The sequence below is a fragment of the Nothobranchius furzeri genome, chromosome 2 (genome assembly GCF_043380555.1).
Source record: "Nothobranchius furzeri strain GRZ-AD chromosome 2, NfurGRZ-RIMD1, whole genome shotgun sequence".
Classification (NCBI taxonomy): Eukaryota; Metazoa; Chordata; class Actinopteri; order Cyprinodontiformes; family Nothobranchiidae; genus Nothobranchius; species Nothobranchius furzeri.
The window spans coordinates 15,312,156-15,331,439 of NC_091742.1; the positions used below are offsets into that span (position 1 = coordinate 15,312,156).

A 19,284-nucleotide genomic window follows, 5' to 3' on the forward strand; every position below is an offset into this window, starting at 1 on the left:
TGACAAATTTAAAGAATATTTTTCTTCTACAACAACGATGATGATGATGTGCAACTTTTAACAAAACTTTAAAATAATTAATACAGTGTTTGTTTCTTTTTTGTCCTCCGAGACTTCCTGTCTGTCAGGAAGTAGCCTCAGTTAGCTCCACGGCTAATGCGCTGAAGCTTAACGGAAAGATAATACAGGAGAGGAAGAGCAGGAAGTAACTGGTCCCAGTCTGGATAAAAGAGCGGCCATTAGAAGGAGGGGGAGCGGGGTGCATTAAAAGTATGGCGATGGGGCGGGGCTTCCCAGCAGGTAAAATCCATCACAATAAAAGCAGCAGGATCTTCACAGTCAATCCACCACAATAAAATCCTCCAAGGAAAAGTTAAACTCTCAGTTCTCTGCCTGATTTGTTCAAACAGCCCCCCCCCCCAGGTCTGAGGGGGCGAGGCTTTAAGTGTCCAGAGGGCCGGGCTTAGGGCTCAGAGTCCAGACCGTCAAGGGTGAGCTGGCTGCGGTGGGGGGAGTTGGGGCTGGGGGGGCCACTGGGGTTGGAGCTGTTGGAGGGGGTGGAGTGCTTGGTGGAGTCCGAGTCCGGCTGGACGAGAAAAGGAGAGAGAGAGAGAGAGTCAGTGTCACCTGTAAGCATCACTGATCGGGTCTATGGGATTCTATTGGTACCTCTCGGTCCATGTCCTGATCCGGGTCATAGGTGCTGCGAATTGAAGCTCCTCCCCCAAAGTCTGATCCAATAAGCACAGAGATGACACTACCTGTCAGTAAAGCTCAGAACACCTGTCCAACCCGGAGGAGTGTGTGCTTACCTGAGGCTGTGCGGGTGATGTGAGACTTGCTCCTGTGCTGCCGGGAGATACTGGAGAGTGGGCGGGGCTTATCTTTGATGGGATCATCCTGAGAGGACATCACACTCTGAACAACACACACAGGAAGAGGATGACATCATCTCTAGCTGCAGAGAGTCCATCACGTTTCTGACACAACTTCCTGTTTAGAGACGAGATTTTTCCAAACTTGCAATTCTGAAGACTTTTGGACTCATTTCCTCGGCCTTTCCTGTAAACGCTGAATGATGGGCCTTTCACAACATCCACACTTTCACCACACCAGTACCTTACTGGGAGCAGACCAGCTGGAGACAAACCAGAGTAAATGGCCTGATGGTCTTTTAAACGATGAATCCATTCACACGCTGGTGAGGATGAGCTACGATGTAGCCACAGCTGCCCTGGGGCGCACCGACAGGGGCAAGGTGGGTTAAGTGTCTTCAAGGAGTCAACAGCAGTAGGAGTACCACAGGGTTCAGTGCTTGGACCAATTCTTTTTACTATATATATATATATATATATATATATATATATATATATATATATATATATATATATATATATATATATGCTCCCAATTGGTAAAATCATTGAGTAGGACCTGGCTGCAGACATCAGCTGGCGTGTCACCAGAATAACTTTCTAGCGAGAACAAGATGGCGTGTCATTACTTTTACCGGAAAATCGACGAGCGAAAGACCTCGGCCGGAAGTTGGTCTTTTTGGGCGGCCGCTTCTGTTTCAACCATACTCGGCGGGTTTCAAAGAGGAAAGGTAAGGATGAAATTAACTAATTGTTGTAACCGTTCTTAGTTCTTAAATGTAGGCACTATAGCATCCTACCAGAGAATTATTGCAAAGGCACCGTGTTTCATAGCAAATTGTATCAATATTAACACGCAGTCTTAAAACTAATGCAGGGAGTTCACAAGCTAACACAAAAGCTACATGAATAAAGCAATCAGCAATTGTAGCTTAGCTTTAACTTAGCTATCTGATTTTTCTGGTCTCCCTGTTTGTTAAAACAGTTAAAGTAATATTAACTTTATATATAATTTAGATATGATATAAATACCACGATTTCTAATATTGACTTGACTGAAACGTTATTAATACCCTGTTTTTAATTAAAAAGTGTAGATTTTCAGAAATTTGTAAGTGGTTTCAATCACTAGTTTTCATACGAGGCTAAAGTTAGCTTCCGATTCGGGAAATGGCTAAAGGGCTAATACACTCAATTTTTCTCTACTCTGACCATTTTTAATCTGCTCTAGCTCAAAAACTACAACACATACACTCTTCAAACCTGTTTTAGATCATTCTGGGCTCGTAGCAGAATGCATAAAATATAGTTTGTGATTTGTGAAACCTTTCTCTGATTTGTGAAACTTCAAAAAGACAGATTTATGAATTTATTTTTTCAGCATCTGGCCCACACTGGATCTGGTCCTGTGCACCCAAAAAATATATACTTTTTTTCTGGACACGCTTAGCTTTCAATATCTCTAAATATTTTTCAGTTATTGTGTGTGGTGTGCTGGGTCATTCAACTGTGGTTGCACAAATCAGGTGTCCTGCAACAGGTACAATAACTTTGAAATAGTAGCCGCTTCTCTAATTATTGCCTCCCTCCTTCTGATTCTGTTTCAGAATAATCCTAACCTCATAAAAAAAAATAATATTTTTTTCGACTGACTGCTTTGACCGGGTATGGTTTATGTAAATATTACCGGATTTAAGCACATGTAGCTGCAAATCATTCAGGAGGTAGAGGCCTTAAATATAGATCTAAAATGAATATCGGACTTCTTCAAGTGACACTGACAAAACTCCTTACATGTGCTTGTATTCTTCATTTGCTAATAAGATGCATTTTTATCTAAATTACAGGACAATCGAGGCTTTGAAAAATGGAAACCAAAATGGAACCCAGGCAGTGATTTTAGATGGTGAAATCAAGGTAATGTTTAGGTATAACAAATTAAGATTCTAAAATTGGACATACAGTATATATATATATATATATATATATATATATATATATATATATACACATATATATATATATATATATATATATATATATATATATATATATATACACATATATATATATATATAACGACGACGTTATTTAAGTTTGCCAGTCCAGATTTGAAGAGAAAAAAAAAATCCGAAATAAAAAGCTTTTTCCAGTAAGTTTTGTTTAAAAAACTACTTCCTGTGAAAGTAATGACTTCTGGTTAAGGTAATGACCCACCGTATAATTTTTCTCTTAGATATGTATATGTTTATATACGTATCGAAGAGAAAAACGACACGGTATGGTTTTTCTTGTCAAATCCAAACTACTTTCGGCAAAGGTAATGACCCGATGTCTTCTTTTTCCAGTTACGTCATTTCCGGTCACGGCAAAGACGCCAGCTAATGTCTGCAGCCAGACGCGTGCGAAATCTTTAGACAGCATGGGATAAACTTCCACTGTTATGCTGACGATACTCAGTTATATCTATCCATTAACCCTGATGAACCTAATCGGTTAGTTAGATTACAGGCTTGTCTTGAGGACATAAAAAAACGGATGACTCAAAACTTTCTGCTTTTAAACCAAGACAAGACTGAAGTTCTCATCTTTGGACCTGAAATTCAGAAACGGAAATTGCTTAGCCAATCACCTGACCTGAACGGCATTACATTAATCTCCGAGAACAAAGTAAGGAACCTTGGTGTTATCTTTGACCAGGACATGTCATTCAAATCCCACGTTAAACGGGTTTGTAGGATTTCCTTTTTCCACCTTCGGAATATTGCTAAGATCAGAAGCATCCTTTCCAGGAGTGATGCTGAAAAACTAGTTCATGCATTTATTACATCAAGACTGGATTACTGTAATTCATTACTCTCAGGAAGTCCACAGAATGAAGTTAAAAGTCTTCACTTGTCCAAAATAAATAAACTTGAATTGAACAGCAGAATTCTGTGTCCCGAGCCGGGATCGAACCTGCAACCTTCCGATTACTGGACAATGATTACTCCTGAGCTGCTGCTGTCCCAGCGAGAAACATTAAGGTCTTCATCCTAAACAGAAGTTGGGAGGAGTTGCTGCTGCAGAACCTGAACACAGCCTCTATAACAAATGTTTGTGTTCCTGTTAAATCAGAAGAACATTAATGTTTCTAAATGTTGTTAAAAACTGTATTTCTGCACAAAAACCTGAAGAAACGAGGGAATAAAGGAGGTTTCTTTTCCCAAACTCACTGAAATCTCAGAAAGTTTTAAAAACAAAACAGTTTTAATAACTGAAAGAGTTTCTGAGGGTTAACACCCAGGAAACATCCCATAATAGCCCCAAACAGCCTCTGTGAGGGAAGCGGGTGGATGTTGCAGCAGACTACGGAATCCATCTGGATGCTGCTGGAATTTGTTGGAATTCCAGGTTTTTGGTTTTTTTTCCTGAAGGTCTGATATTTGACCATCATGTGAGCTGCTGCAGCTTCCACCACTGAGGGAGGGGAGGGGGGTGGAAGGAGGAGGAGAAAGAGAGCAGCTGGCCTACCCTTCCCAGAGAGGAGATGGAGGGAGAAGAGGAGGAGGAGGAAGGCTGCAGGAGGCTCTGCTGGGAGGAGGAGGAAGAGGAGGCCTCTTTCTGCAAGAAGGCGCCGGCCGATGCCGACGTCATGTGATAGATGTGCTCAAAGTTGGAGGGGGGAGAAATGAGGGTGTGACGGGAGGAGGAAGAGGAGGGAGAGGGAGACGGGGAGGGGGAGAGGGAGGTGAGATCACCAACCTGAACAATCAAGGAAGAGGGGTGAGGAAGGAGAGAAGAGAGGAGGAGTCAGTGTGATGAACAGAGCTGTTCAGGGAGGAGGTGAGGGAGGAGAACATGCCGGCTGGAGGAGGAGGAGGAGTGGAGGGGAGGAGTTACCAGAGGGAGGTCCATCAGGACCTGCATCCCGTCTCCTGGTCCCATGTGAGCCACGTGGTTGAAGTTTGTGGGATTAGAAATCATCTTGGACCGGAGTTCTGGATCCCGCAGCTTCTCCCTGGAGACACATCAGAGGTCAGCGATAACGACCAGAACCAGGACCAGAACCAGAACCCGGACCAGAGCCAGAGCCAGGACCAGGACCAGAACCAGGACTAGGACAAGGTCTAGAGCCAGAACCAGGACCAGAACCAGGTCTAGAAGCAGGAGGACCAGAACCAGAGCCAGGACCAGGTCTAGAACCAGGACCAGAGCCAGGACCAGAACCAGAACCAGGACCAGGTCAAGAACCAGGACCAGGACCAGGTCCAGGTCCAGGTCCAGGTCCAGAACCATCTGAAACAACACTTTCAGCCTTGTTCTCTAGACGTTCCTCACTGGTCAGATCTGGACACCTGGATGAGTTTGTTCTCCAGTGGAACCTCGGGTACCTGATCTGCTGGAGACGTTCCTCCTCAGAAACCTTGAAGAGGAATTTCCTTTTGCTTCGTGTTCGAACCATCAGCTTCTTGCTGTTGTCCATAGTCTCTGGGATGGTGAGGTCGCCCTCTGGAGGGAAAAGCATGTCAGCTGGTGGCGTCGGGCAGGGGTGCAGGTGGCTTGATGTCAAACTCACCTGAGGAGGTGTTGCTGAAGTAAATCAGACGAGGAGGTTCTGAACTCAGGAGGTTTAACGTTCCTTCAGCATTAAGAGGTCTGATCTGAGGAAGAAAACTTTGATTTTCAGGAAGTCAGAACAAAAGAGGGTAACAGGAAGGGAGTCGACCCAACAGGTGACCTGCTGAGGTCCGGCCCCAGCGGGTTCTGGGCTGTGATTGGTTACCTTGCGGAGCGGGACGGTCTGGACCCACTCTGAGGTGTGAAGGTCGAAGACATCAACCCCGTATTCGCTGTAGACCGTCAGGTGGGATGAGTTAGAGCCTGGTGAGAGAGGAACTATATCAGTCGTGTGTGTGTGTGCGTATGTGTGTTTGTGCGTGTGTGTGTGTGTGTTCGTGTGTGCGCCTTTGTGTGTGCGTTAGTGTGCGCGCGTGTGTGTGTTAGTGTGTGCGTGTGTGTTAGTGTGTGCGCGTGTGTGCTGCTCAGGTAACCTACAGCAGGCGAGTGGCGTGGCAGGCCACATCAGCTCCTGGGTCCGGGACCGGCGCCCCTGTCCGTTCACGTAGATGCCGAGCTTGCTGAAGCACAGCAGAACCTCGTTGGCGCCGACCGCCTGGGCATGGAGGGCGTCCATGGGCTGCTGGGCCAGGAAGGTGAGAGACGGGTCGGCCGGGCTCACCAGGCTGATGGGGGACGACTCCCCCTGCAGCGCCAGCAGAGCGAAGCCGGACGAGTATCCGACACACAGCCGGTCCCGGAGCATCCCTAACCACTGCACCGTGTCTGGAGCCTGCACCTCCCACAGCTTCTTCTGGTACGGCTTCGCCCGGGAGATCTCATAGCACTGAACCTGGGGGGCAGACAGAAGCGCGGCATTAGAACCAGTCTAGGACCCCAGGTGTGCTGCAGGTGAGTGGCCAGGCCTCTGACCTGGCGTTTAACAGCAGCCAGAAGGCAGGCGGGGCCTCCAGGCCGGAGCACGCCCGTGGTCATGACCTGGCAATTTTTGGTTTCTCCCAGCTTGCTGCTGTCAAAGGAGGACTCAGAGCCCTCCAGAACCCCCCAGGGGTGAAGGTGGACCTGGCGGTTCCGACCACAGATGAGGGCGATGATGTTCTCTCTGGGAATGAGTTCGATCTGATAAACCTTCTTGCTGTCGGCGGCTCTGACGATGACTGCAATGAGACCAGAGATCATTCAGTTCTTCTGCTGTGTGGTGGAGTTGCTAATGCTAACAGTTAGCTTCTACTAGTTGAGACGTTCTCTGCCGTTTCCTGGACGCTAAACCAACAACAACTTCCCCGTCGTGAGTCCAGATGGGTGAGTCCATGAACGTTAGTGACAGTGTGATGTAGATCTGTCAGGATTTTCTAATCCTAGAGTTTCACCGTCTGTTTTCTATCAGAAGCTACTGCAGGAGATAGGTGTAGGAGACTATTTTCGTGTTCAGCCTACATGAAGCACTCAGAGTGACCCGTTAGAATCAGAAATAATCATTAAAACTTGGGTTTACAGCGATCCACACCTTTAATCTTAATCTCTGACCAGAGATTTGCATCAGATCTGAATAAAAATGAGCTTTTATGGCTCTAAAGCGCTGACTCACCGTCTCTGGTGACCTCCACCACAAACAACCCATCTTCTGTTCCCAGGGCGATCCGTTCTCGATCTGCAAACAAATCACTCTCATTTCAAAGCTGTCCCGCCGCCGTTGAACGGTGACAGTTTAAAGTTTAACTGAACCAAACCTCATCAAACCCACATTAACGTGGAGTTTAAAACCTTCCCGGGATACAACAAAAACGCTCCCAGAGCGGATGCTACTGACCGAGCACGGTGGCGCACTGTGTGGTCTTGATGATGGGCAGCGAGGCGTCGTAGGCCTCGTGCAGCACGTGGACCTGCTGGCTCTTCAACTGGTTCTTGGTCAGGAGGGACTGAAGACTCTCCAGGATCCGAACCCACTTCTTCTTCTCGGCTTCGCTCTCCGCCAAAACCAGCAGGGACACGGAGGAGAACTGTGGGATCAGCTGGGAAGATGTCACCTACACACACACAAGCAATTAGAACAGGAAAGAGGTCAGAGGTCGCACAGCAAGGATCCACGAGGTGGGGTTTCCTACCCTAAAGATGCAGGGGATGTCCTTCTTGGTGGCGTGAATCACATCCGACTCCAGCACGGAGCTGACGGACAGCTCCTCATCCCTGCAACGGAACAAACGATCAAAGTTAAAAACAGCAAAACAATAAGACCCCCACCTGTAACGGCGTTTACCTGAGGTCGAGGACCAGGCTGGCCACCACTCCCGGCTGGGTAGACTTGGCCTCCGGAATGTCGTACAGGAACAGTTTACAATCGGAGACCACGGCGAAGGCCCGCTGCCAGCCCTTTTTCACGCCGCTGGGCTTCGGGATCTGATCAGAGACAGCCGGAAGCACCGCAGAGTCTAAATACATTTTGTTTACTAACAAATAACAAACATTCACTTTCTACTCTTTTCTGTTAAACACCAGCCGAGCGGCTCAGAACTCTGGAGTCTTTCCTCCTAATCCCAGAAAAGTAGAAAAGTGCCACCTCACCCTGACGTAGCCCTTGTACGCCGTGCCGATGCCCCGCTGGACGTCGATGCCCTGCGGCCTCTTGGCCTGCTCTGCTGGGATTGGACAGACCAGGGGGGCGCGGTCTTTGCAGGAGATGTGACAGATGAAGGAGCAGACTGAGGACAGAGCCAGAGGGAGGTCAGATCCTGATCAGAGGCTCCATTTGAATTTTACACTCATGTCTGGATTTTGTTCCGACTCCTCCCAAAGTACTTTCTGACTCGAGTTCCAGATGTTTAATGACTTTAAGACGTTTTTCAGGAGAAATTTATACAACTTGTTTAAAAAAAAAGTTAAAATGCCTTGCAACAAGCGAGGAAATGGCTGTGAATCATGAGGAAACAGAGTCGTAAACGCAGCTCGCCAGTGGCCGCCAGCCACGAGAGGAACCAGCTGTGGGAGGAGCTAAAGTGTTCAAAACATCGGAGAACATTCAGAACAATCCTGCTGCTGAGTCGGAGGAGAGGACGCTGACATCATCAGCGTGTGTGTGTGTGTGTGTGTGTGTGTGTGTGTGTGTGTGTGTGTGTGTGTGTGTGTGTGTGTGTACCTTCACAGCCGTATCCCTGCCGACAGATGCCCACCATCAGGGAGGTGCAGTGCGAACACAAAGTAGGACTGGAGAACGTTTTGATGCTCAGCTGATGAGCTTTGGGCTACAATAAAAAACCGGGTCAACACGAGCTTCTTCTATAACGTTTATAAAACAAACACGAAGCCTAAAGATCAGATTTTATCCTGAGCTCAGAGAAAATAACGGTCCTGGCAGGCAACAGGACACCTGTGTAGGCGGTGAGTTACCTTTGGTGCAGTCAGCCCTGAGCTCGGTGGGGTGGGGGAGGGGCTGGCAGGGATTGATGGAGTTTTCCCATCCTGTCGGCAAACACAAGCAGGTGAGTGTGGGAAACAGAGGCAGGTCTCGATGTGAGCATGTTGGGGGGGGGGGGTCTGACCTCGTTCTCAGAGGTAAAGGAAGGTGAGGAGGGCGTGGTCCCAGATCTCTCAGGGGTGGTGTCTACGTCTACCGGCTGGAAGAATAAAAACATCACAGTTTAACGGATTCTGTTGTACTACCGTAGTACTTCTACTGAGTACTGAAGTCCTACTGTAGTATTTAGTACTACTGTGAGAGAGAACGACAGCTATGGAAGCACTTTGTGTGGGTGGCGTTTAATCACGTGGGTGGAGCTACTGAATGTGGGCGTGTCTTCCACCTAGCAGGTAGGTCTGAGGTTAGAAGTGACAGCCAGAGGACTGACGGAGGATTTCAGGACAGGTGCGGGTACGTTGGGGATTCTGGGTAAGCTAACGGGTAAACTTACTTCTTCCCAAAGGGCGAGCAGCGAGGAGGCGGAGGAAAGTGATGCCTCCATGTTACAAAGAGAAACAAGCAATATTTTTAGGACCTGCGTGGCTTGTGCTCCTGACTATGATTGGTTAATGTGTTGGGGGGCGGGGTCAGGTGACTCACCCTGAAGGTGAGGTCTGGAGCCAGAGAAGGTGTGTTGAAGTAATCAAATATAGAGTCCTGGAAGTCTGGAAACTTCCGACCTGCTGAGAGACAAAAGCTTGAACAGAAGCGGGTTTGGGCTGACCTGAGGTGACCTGCTGCAGGCGAGTCTCACCTTTATCAGAGCGAGAGTGGCTCTCCTCCATCTCCTTATTCAGATTGTTCATCTGCTCCACTGTCTCCCGTCTCCTCTCCTCAGACTCCTTCAGCTTACTGCAGACAGACAGGCAGGTGAGGACAGACCCAATGAGGGCACTGTGAGTCTGTGTGTGACCTCTGACCTTTCCAGGTTGATGTTGGCAGCCTTGACTTTACGCAGCTCTTCCTGGACCAGCTGCTTGGCTTTGAGCTCGGCGTCCAGGGCCGACTGCAGCTCCAAGCGTGCCGACATGTCCAGCTTCTGACTGCGGCGGAGCTTCCACAGCGGGTCCTGCGCCAGAGGGGTGGGAGGTCAACATCCTGAAGTTTCACTTCAAAGTCTTAACTGGGGTTACCATGGCAACAAATGATGGCACCGTGCCCCTCCTGCAGCCACATTCCAGTCAGCCAATCAGAGCAGCCAAAGCATGAGGTGCGAAGTTTCCATCTGATGGCGTTTTAGAACCCGGTTCTGTGATTTTGCAGGTTTTTCTGCTCCGACACACCTGAGAGGACGGCTGAATCTCCTCTCCAGAATTTCTGAAGTTCTGCAGAAGCCCTTTCATCACTTCTATCCAGGTGTTTCGATGCAGAAAATCATCTAAAACGGTCAGGCTAGCAGCCCAATGGGACGCCACAGCTCTAAAGGCGACCATGCTGGACACTAAACACACTTGTAACACAATCCCAGCGTCTCCAACAGCATATCCGTCATAAAGGGAACAGCTCCTCTTTCAGCCAGACTCTTAGTGAGACTCAGTGTAATTAGAATCCATGAGGTGGTGTCCAAAATGTCCTGAAAATCCCCGTCTCACCTGCAGAAGACGGGGAACAACCAGAGAGCATCTCTAGACATCCAGGATCAGAGACAAAGCCAAAATTCTGGATCTGATGTCCAACTAGATACAGTGGGGCAAAAAAGTATTTAGTCAGCCACCGATTGTGCAAGTTCTCCCACTTAAAATGATGACAGAGGTCAGTAATTTTCAACATAGGTACACTTCAACTGTGGGAGACAGAATGTGAAAAAAAAATCCATGAATTCACATGGCAGGATTTTTAAAGAATTTATTTGTAAATCAGGGTGGAAAATAAGTATTTGGTCAATAACAAAAATTCAACTCAATACTTTGTAACATAACCTTTGTTGGCAATAACAGAGGTCAAACGATTACTATAGGTCTTTACCAGGTTTGCACACACAGTAGCTGGTATTTTGGCCCATTCCTCCATGTAGATCTTCTCAAGAGCAGTGATGTTTTGGGGCTGTCGCCGAGCAACACGGACTTTCAACTCCCTCCACAGATTTTCTATGGGGTTGAGGTCTGGAGACTGGCTAGGCCACTCCAGGACTTTCAAATGCTTCTTACGGAGCCACTCCTTTGTTGCCCGGGCGGTGTGTTTGGGATCATTTTCGTGTTGGAAGACCCAGCCACGTTTCATCTTCAAAGCTCTCACTGATGGAAGGAGGTTTTGGCTCAGAATCTCACGATACAACATGACCCCATTCATTCTGTCCTTAACACGGATCAGTCGTCCTGTCCCCTTAGCAGAAAAACAGCCCCAAAGCATGATGTTCCCACCCCCATGCTTCACAGTAGGTATGGTGTTCTTGGGATGCAACTCAGTATTGTTCTTCCTCCAAACACGACGAGTTGAGTTTATACCAAAAAGTTCTACTTTGGTTTCATCTGACCTCATGACATTCTCCCAATCCTCTGTTGTATCATCCATGTGCTCTCTGGCAAACTTCAGACGGGCCTGGACATGCACTGTCTTCAGCAGCGGAACACGTCTGGTACTGTAGGATTTGGTTCCCTGCCGTTGTAGTGTGTTACTGATGGTGACCTTTGTTACTGTGGTCCCAGCTCTCTGCAGGTCATTCACCAGGTCCCCCCGTGTGGTTCTGGGATTCTTGCTCACCGTTCTCATGATCATTTCGACCCCACGGGATGAGATCTTGAGTGGAGCCCCAGATCAAGGGAGATTATCAGTGGTCTTGTATGTCTTCCATTTTCTGGTAATTGCTCCCACAGTTGATTTTTTCACACCAAGCTGCTTGCCTATTGTAGATTCACTCTTCCCAGTCTGGTGCAGGTCTACAATTCTTTTCCTGGTGTCCTTCGAAAGCTCTTTGGTCTTGGCCATAGTGGAGTTTGGACTCTGACTGTTTGAGGCTGTGGACAGGTGTCTTTTATACAGATAATGAGTTAAACCAGGTGCCATTATTACAGGTAACGAGTGGAGGACAGAAAAGCTTCTTAAAGAAGACGTTACAGGTCTGTGAAAGCCAGAGATTTCCCCTGTTTGAAGTGACCAAATACTTATTTTCCACCCTGATTTACAAATAAATTCTTTAAAAATCCTGCCATGTGAATTCATGGATTTTTTTTTCACATTCTGTCTCTCACAGTTGAAGTGTACCTATGATGTAAATTACTGACCTCTGTCATCATTTGAAGTGGGAGAACTTGCACAATCGGTGGCTGACTAAATACGTTTTTGCCCCACTGTACGTTTAAAAACTGTCTGAGGTCTTCAACGAGTTTAACATCCGACTCAACACTATCTTCTAAAAAAACTCCCCAACATCTGAAAAAGGACCCTGAAGACCTCCTGGTCCTTGTTAAGATCACAGGATCTATGTGAAATGCATGAGGAATCCAGAAGTCAGGATCTGATGGTTCCTAGCAGAAAGAACCGTGGATCACATGCAAACTGCCATGCAAGCTTCTGGACTCCTGCAGGCGAGGAGCAGCGACTCCCACTGGCTGGGTGAGGAGAGACAAACTCACCCTCCTGTCTCCAATAGGAGGCCAGGGTTTCTTAGGAGGCGTGGCCAGTCCCGACTCAGGCTGAGAGCGGGTTAGAGAAACACACACACACACACACACACACACACACACACACACACACACACACACACACACACACACACACACACACACACACACACACACACACACACACACACACACACACACACACACACACACACACACGAGGTAACATAACCTGGCTGAAGGCTGTTCACACACCTGAGCAGGTGGACCAACAGTGACCAAAGACAACAGGTAAACAGGTACGGTGAGGCGACCAGGTGTTCACCAGAGCCGCTACTGTGTTCCTCACCAGAGGCCTGGTCCCCAGGCTGGAGCTGCGTAGGGTTTCCAGCTCCTCCGTCATCTTGGTGGCCAGAGCCTGCAGGTAGCCTCGAGCATCCTTCTCATCACTGACCCTGAAGGCAGCAGACAGGTAACTTTACACCTACAGCTCCCCCGAGTGGCCACATGTTGTAATGCAGGCTGGAAAGGGGACTCACCACTGGATGATCTCTGCGATCTGAGCTTCCCAGTGAGTCACACTCTCGTTCTGAGCAGTCAGGTTGTCCACTAATGCGCCCAACTGGACAGGAAGACATTATTAGACGATGATGCAGATTTGCACATTTATGATATCGTCTCTGAGACCCCGCCCACCTTGTTCACTTCAACCGTCAGTTTTCGGTTTTCTTCTGTCAGCAGGTTTTTCTCTCGTTCGTATTTCTCCTTCAGAGCAGCTACAGCTTCGTCCACCTCCATTTGTCTGCAGACACAAACACACCTGGCTCAGCTCTCACCTACAGACCCAGATCGCACCTCGGCACCAGGGCAGGACTCACCTGTCTTTCTTGGCTTTGTCCAGCTTGTCCTGCAGCTCCTTGTTGGTGGCAAGCCATGCTCCCTCAGACTCTTGCAGGTCTTTGCGGAGGACTTTGATCTCACTGGAGTGGGCTGAGTCCTTCCGCAGCAGCTCTTCCTCGTAAAACAGGACCTTCTTATCTAGCTCCGCCTTCAGACGAGACAGCTCCTGCTGAGACTCCGCCCCTCCGGCTGCTGCTGCCCCTCTGCCCTGCTGAGACTGAGGTGTAGATGAGCATTGTGTTACTGTTGACCTTGGAGCAACTGCTCAGGTTCTTAAAGGTCCATCTTGGTGCAGAAGGACAGGTGAGAATGGAGCTTCTCACCTTCAGGCTCTGCAACTCCAACTCCAGCTGCTTGGAGTAATCCTCACAGTTTTCCCTCAGCTTCCTCTCCTTCGACGCTTCAGCCTTCGTCTCATCCAACTGAGCCTCCAGCTGATGGTCACAAATAGCAAAGCTCTTATTGTGAAAGAACATTAAATAACGGCAGCCAGAATATTAAAAAGATATAAAAAAAATTGGGATTTCATCACTTTTCTGCCCAAACCCATCTTTAGCAGCGCACCGCTTCTGGGACGGGTCTGAAAATTGCCGCGTTGCGGCTGGTTTGTGTAGGGATGAGTACCGAATTCGGTACTTTTTAAGGTACCGACCGAATTCCACAGTACCGACCGAGCACCGATTCACGTCATTTCAAACGGTGCCTCGTTTCGGTACCCGTCCTTCATAACGAGAACTTGCCAAGACAGTAGCGCATGCGCAAGAGCGTTATGTCGCCGGTCCCTGCGAGCTAGTTGTAAACAGAGCAGCACGGTAGAAAGAACGCACGCTAAAACTTGGGTCCACTTCACTAAATGTGATGGGTAACTGGGTGATGATGAAACCAGCGACAGCGATCTAAGTGAGACATCCTCATCTTAATCTTCTCCGGTAGGTAAATAAAATGTTTAAGATAACGTTAGCTTGATATGTTAGCTTCCGTTTCGCTAATGGTGCGTTCGCTTTCACCTCGGAACTCCGAATTTCCGACTAGATGAACATGAACGCGCTCTAAAGTTTGGCTTCACTTTACTAAATGCGACGGGTGATTGGGTGAAGATGAAACCAGTGACAACGATCTAAGTGTTAGGCATCATCGTTTTAATCTGCTCCAGCAGCTAAATAAACTGTTAAAGATAACGTTAGCTTGATATGTTAGCTTCCATTGCCACCGTTATCAGCTAATGGTGCGTTCGCTTTCTCCTCGGAAATTCTAACTTCCCAGTAGGAAAAATCAAATGAAAAAGGATGGCAAAAGGAATGAAGATACACAGTAAATTTAGTTCACAGTAAAGATGTTTGCTTCAGTTTAATTATCAGCTTATAAAACTACAAGGACGATGTTAAAATACAAACAGTTGTATGTTATTTATCGTGATATTTATCAAATATTGTTATAAATTGAGAAAAATATATATTTAATTATAAAAGAGAATTAAAATAATAAACACTCAAAAGTATCGAAAATTGGTACCGTTAAGTACCGGTATCGATTCGTAGGTACCGGGAATTAGTACCGGATCGATTCAAATGTCAAAGGTACCCATCCCTAGGTTTGTGACACTCCACAGACTCTATTGGATTTTATTTGAAGCGGTGCCGTTTCTCCGCCGCTTCGCTTCCAGCGTGCAGTAGGGGTACCAAAACGCACCAAAACATTTGAGTTTGTTAGCATTTTCAGCCGCGAACTGCAGAGACGTGCTGTTGAAAGGAGACCCGTCTCCTCCACTCATGTGACTCGGGATCAGTCGCGTGACTTGCGGGGGTACGTTGGGACATCCTAACACTTCATTTCTGATATCGGTACCTTCCGAATGTTTTCACTCAGTCCCACAGAGGTCCAGAGTTCTGACACCCAGTACTGGACTTTCTCATGGCCTGCTGAGATGTTCCGTGTTGTTCCTCTGCTGGAGGTCTGAGTTATGTTCACCGTTTCGTAGCGCCACCGCCCGAGGCTGCACTGCGTTCTCAGTTATTAGTTCCACAACTCTTTATTTATGTTACGTTAACCCTGATTTCAGCAGTTTCATCACAAATTAAAACATAACACATCTAATAAGGTCTAAATAAAACATGATGATGTTATGCTGTTAAACAGAACTAGAAATGGTTCTCCAAACACCAATTGCTGCAAAAATAAAAGCCTGTCTGGTGGGGTCTGACGCCCTCTAGTGGTGAAACCTAACACTCTCAGGAAAAGACTTTCTAAATCTAAGAATGATGTCGAGGCGGATCCTCCTCCTCCTCACCTCCTTACGGTTCTTCTCAGTCTTACGGATCTCCTGTCTCAAGGCGTCCATCTTCTGCAGCTGTGTGTCCATCTCCTCCTCTTTGTCTCGGAGCTGACGAGACAGGCGCATCTTGGAGGAGCGGAGCTCTGCCATTCTCTCCGACAGCTCGGAGAACTCCTGAACGGCGATCTTCCTCTGGGCGTGGACCTCCTTCAGCTCCTTGGTCTGACTCCTGAGGCGCTCCAGAGAGTCGGAGACCTGCTGCTCAGAGGAAAATGTGAATGAATCAGAGTTTAGCTCTGTTGTTTATGATCGTCTACAAACCCAAAAGCTCGGTTTCTAACATTTACCTTGTGGATCTCCTCCTTCTCGTGTCTGAGGGTCTTCACCTGCTTCTCCAAGGTCTTTAGTTTGGAGGCGGAGCTCTCGTAGTCCTGCCTGAGTGTGACCGCCTCCTCCAGCTGGTGCTCGAGCCTATCAGAGTCTGCCACACAAAAATGCATTGTCCCAGCATGAATGTAAACCAAAGCTGCAGGTTAAAGTCCCACAGTCATCATCACACACTGGCAAAATTCATCTCTGCATTTGACCCGTCTCCATGGAGGGGAGCGGTGAGCTGCGGCGGTGGCTGTGCTCTGGAACGATCTGGTGGTTTAACCCCAATCCAACCCCTTAAAGCTGAGTGTCAAACTGGGAGAAGCTGGGTCCCATTTTTTAAAGTCTTTGGTACGACCCGACCGGGAATCGAATCCGGATCTTCCAGTCCCAGGGCGGACACTCTACCACTAGTAGAGCTGTAGCGAAGCCTCGATGACGTCGACGGCTCGATTCTAAAAATTCGTCGACGTCAGATTCGGTAGTCAACGCACCGCGCCCACTTGTTGCATCTCCAGGAGTTTGTAAACAGAGGAGGAATCTGCCTGTTTTCCCTCTAGTTCGCCCTCTTCCCCGCCTTCACTAACATCTCCACCAAATACCGAAGACCCGGAACAACGTCAGTCCGCTACTAGATTCCTTTCCTGTTTTGCCCGCCTTCGTCTCTCGGCAACGGACAACAACTTCCGGGGTCAAATGCGCTGCATCGTCTCTACCGCAGATGTGGAAAATCACTGGTAGAGTTTCTCCCTTCATAAAGGAGCTTCTTTCAGACATTAGGAGAGCTGTTTTGGTGGTAGCAGTCTCCCCTCCATGCTGGTCTGTTTGCTGCTGGGTATTTTGGTTTATTTAAACTTGGTAACTTGAACTTAACGTTGGTAAAGCTACTGTTAGCATTTTCAGCTGCATTTGACACGGATGACCATGACATTTTATTGTCCCGCCTTGAGAATTTGGTCGGTATTAAGGGATCTGTGCTTGACTGGTTCCGCTCCTATTTCTACAACAGGTCTATTAGAGTTAGGATGGACGATTGTTCATCTCCCTCCGCTGCTCTTCCTTGGGGCGTGCCACAGGGGTCTATTCTCGGCCCCCTTTTATTTAGCATTTATATTCTTCCACTGGGACTGATCTTTAGGAAGTTCAACATCAACTTTCATCTTTATGCGAACGACTGCCAGATTTATGTTCCCTTGAAGACTTTTACCTCCATCCAGCCGCTCCTAGATTGCCTGAGTGAGGTTAAAGACTGGCTGGCAGCAAATTTTCTGCTGCTGAATGATTTTAAGATCGAGTTTATTGTTTTTACTCGTCTTCCTCCGCTCCTGATTCTTCTGCTCTTCCTTTTAAAATTAGTCAAACAATTGTTAATCTCGGAATTAAAATGGATGCGGCTCTAAAAATGGACCCTCATGTTAATCACATGGTTAAATCATGCTTATCAGCTGAGACGTCTTTCCAAACTAAAACCCATTCTGAATCGGCGCCACCTCGAGACAACCATTCACGCTTTTATCACCTCAAGGTTGGACTACTCCAACGCAATTCTGTTTGGCATTTCAAAAGCCGCATTATCCCGCCTTCAGCTGAATGCGACAGCAAGATTTCTGACTAATACGGGCCGTCGGCAGCACATCACTCCAATTTCAGCAAGACTTCACTGGCTTCCTGTGCACTATCGTATACGTTTTAAATTTTTATTGTTTGTTTTTAAGGCCTTAAATGGCTTAGCACCATCTTACATTTCCGAGTTACTCACTCCTTATATGCTGGGCAGGACTCTCCGTTCAGGTGACCTACACCTACTACAGATTCCCCATCTACGCTGCAAAACCCGTGGTGAATGAGCTTTCTCTGTCTGCGCTCCTAAACACTGGAATGATCTCCCGTTGGATATCAGACTCTGCCCCTCCATTGTGGTTTTGAAGTCTCACTTAAAGACTTACTTTTATTCCCTTGCTGTTACTGCCTAGCTATTTTATCGATGGTTTATTTCCACAAGTCTTTTACTGACTTCTCTTGTTTGGTTCTTTGTGCTGTACTCTAGCTGTTTTATTCTTTTAACCTTATATGTTATTATCCCTGTACAGCACTTTGGTCAGCTCACATGCCGTTTTTAAATGTGCTTTATCAAATAAATGGAATGGAATTTTCGCTAACAGCTTCTTGCGTTTGGATAAGCTGTTACGTTTTGGTTTAGAGTTCATCTTTTTTGTGGTGTAGATCTCCCTTTTATTACATTTAGAGTGTTGTGGGTTTTCGGTTTAGTGTAAAATATCACCTTGAGTTTGGTTTAACTGCGCTATTTAGAGTTTGGAGATTCTTATTTTGGTCCAGAACCCTGTAATCTTTGCCCAGTGGGACATCCCTACTTATTTGTACTTTGTTTTAATTCCCCACAGGCAGAATTAGTTTTATTATTCCCAGCCTGTGGATGGAAAGATTTATGTTTTGTTGTTGTAAATAAACCTGATCATCATTTTAACTTTTAAATCCCGTTGTTGTCCCTTCCTTTTTGCACACGAGCCAAACTCCCCAGGAAGAGTCGTAACATCACTCGCCTCACGCACATAAGTGACCAAAACAAAGCAGCATGGAGACACTCCGTCTCCAACCACCTCTCAGGCAGCAGCCTGCTCTCCCAAGTTCTACACGTCACCAGAACATAACCAACCAACACAATAAAAGCAGTGTTGTACAAAATGGAAGGCCTGTAGTGTTTATTCTCTTACAGTAACAACTTATCACTTTTTTGAGGAATTTATTAGAGATTTTTTGGTTTTTGTTAACTGTGCAATAGAAAAATAATCATTCAATTAATCGTCTAAATAGTCATTAGAATAGTTGACTATTCGATAAAATAATCAGAAGTCAAAATAATCAAAGTCAGAATAATGGTTTACCCCAGCCCTAACCGCGAGGCCACTGAGCTGGTCAAAACCACTCCTGCAGCTTCCAGAGCTGCATCACTGAGCGGATTTTACTCATTATAACTTTAACTCATATCAAAGAATCAGAGATGAAAACGACTGCAGCGGCTCAGCAGAAGGAGAGCGGGCATAAACAGCTGAAATCAGGAGAGACTAGTGACCCTGCTGTGCCTGGGCTGAAGTCACTGATGCTGGTGATGGAGAGGGACCGACTGACCTGCCAGCTTCTTCTTCAGCCGTTCGATCTCCTCATTCAGCTTTTTGATTTCTTTGTCTCGAGCCAGGGTTCCTCCTCGGGTCGGAGCCTGCAGGGCCTGCGTGGACTCTGCAGGAACAAGGAGGTTTGGGAGGAGTGCTGCAG

At 47.1% G+C, this 19,284-nt stretch overlaps 1 protein-coding gene across 8 annotated transcripts in view; it reads right to left on the reverse strand.

Annotated features, from left to right (window-relative positions):
- Window positions 1-255: 255 nt before the first annotated feature.
- The window catches only part of cdc42bpb (CDC42 binding protein kinase beta (DMPK-like)), a 30,766-nt gene continuing 11,737 nt past the window's right edge, over window positions 256-19,284 (reverse strand). The window contains exons 10-40 of one of the 8 annotated variants that reach the window (XM_070548806.1): window positions 19,141-19,248; window positions 15,969-16,102; window positions 15,637-15,879; window positions 13,673-13,783; window positions 13,328-13,566; window positions 13,146-13,251; window positions 12,989-13,071; window positions 12,799-12,904; window positions 12,462-12,521; window positions 9,810-9,958; window positions 9,644-9,741; window positions 9,490-9,569; window positions 9,341-9,385; window positions 8,972-9,046; window positions 8,820-8,891; window positions 8,569-8,674; window positions 7,998-8,134; window positions 7,693-7,832; window positions 7,541-7,622; window positions 7,246-7,462; window positions 7,024-7,086; window positions 6,348-6,592; window positions 5,913-6,267; window positions 5,641-5,738; window positions 5,434-5,518; window positions 5,249-5,366; window positions 4,758-4,875; window positions 4,389-4,619; window positions 813-918; window positions 670-731; window positions 256-586 (exon numbers count right to left, since the gene is read on the reverse strand). In XM_070548806.1, the coding sequence (XP_070404907.1) occupies window positions 464-586; window positions 670-731; window positions 813-918; window positions 4,389-4,619; window positions 4,758-4,875; window positions 5,249-5,366; window positions 5,434-5,518; window positions 5,641-5,738; window positions 5,913-6,267; window positions 6,348-6,592; window positions 7,024-7,086; window positions 7,246-7,462; window positions 7,541-7,622; window positions 7,693-7,832; window positions 7,998-8,134; window positions 8,569-8,674; window positions 8,820-8,891; window positions 8,972-9,046; window positions 9,341-9,385; window positions 9,490-9,569; window positions 9,644-9,741; window positions 9,810-9,958; window positions 12,462-12,521; window positions 12,799-12,904; window positions 12,989-13,071; window positions 13,146-13,251; window positions 13,328-13,566; window positions 13,673-13,783; window positions 15,637-15,879; window positions 15,969-16,102; window positions 19,141-19,248 (3,995 nt within the window). In that variant the 3' untranslated portion in view covers window positions 256-463. Of the gene's footprint in view, window positions 587-669; window positions 732-812; window positions 919-4,388; window positions 4,620-4,757; window positions 4,876-5,248; window positions 5,367-5,433; window positions 5,519-5,640; window positions 5,739-5,912; window positions 6,268-6,347; window positions 6,593-7,023; window positions 7,087-7,245; window positions 7,463-7,540; window positions 7,623-7,692; window positions 7,833-7,997; window positions 8,135-8,568; window positions 8,675-8,819; window positions 8,892-8,971; window positions 9,047-9,340; window positions 9,386-9,489; window positions 9,573-9,643; window positions 9,742-9,809; window positions 9,959-12,461; window positions 12,522-12,798; window positions 12,905-12,988; window positions 13,072-13,145; window positions 13,252-13,327; window positions 13,567-13,672; window positions 13,784-15,636; window positions 15,880-15,968; window positions 16,103-19,140; window positions 19,249-19,284 lie in introns of all 8 variants that reach the window. The other 7 variants (XM_070548805.1, XM_070548810.1, XM_070548809.1 and 4 more) reach the window with 7 other exon arrangements.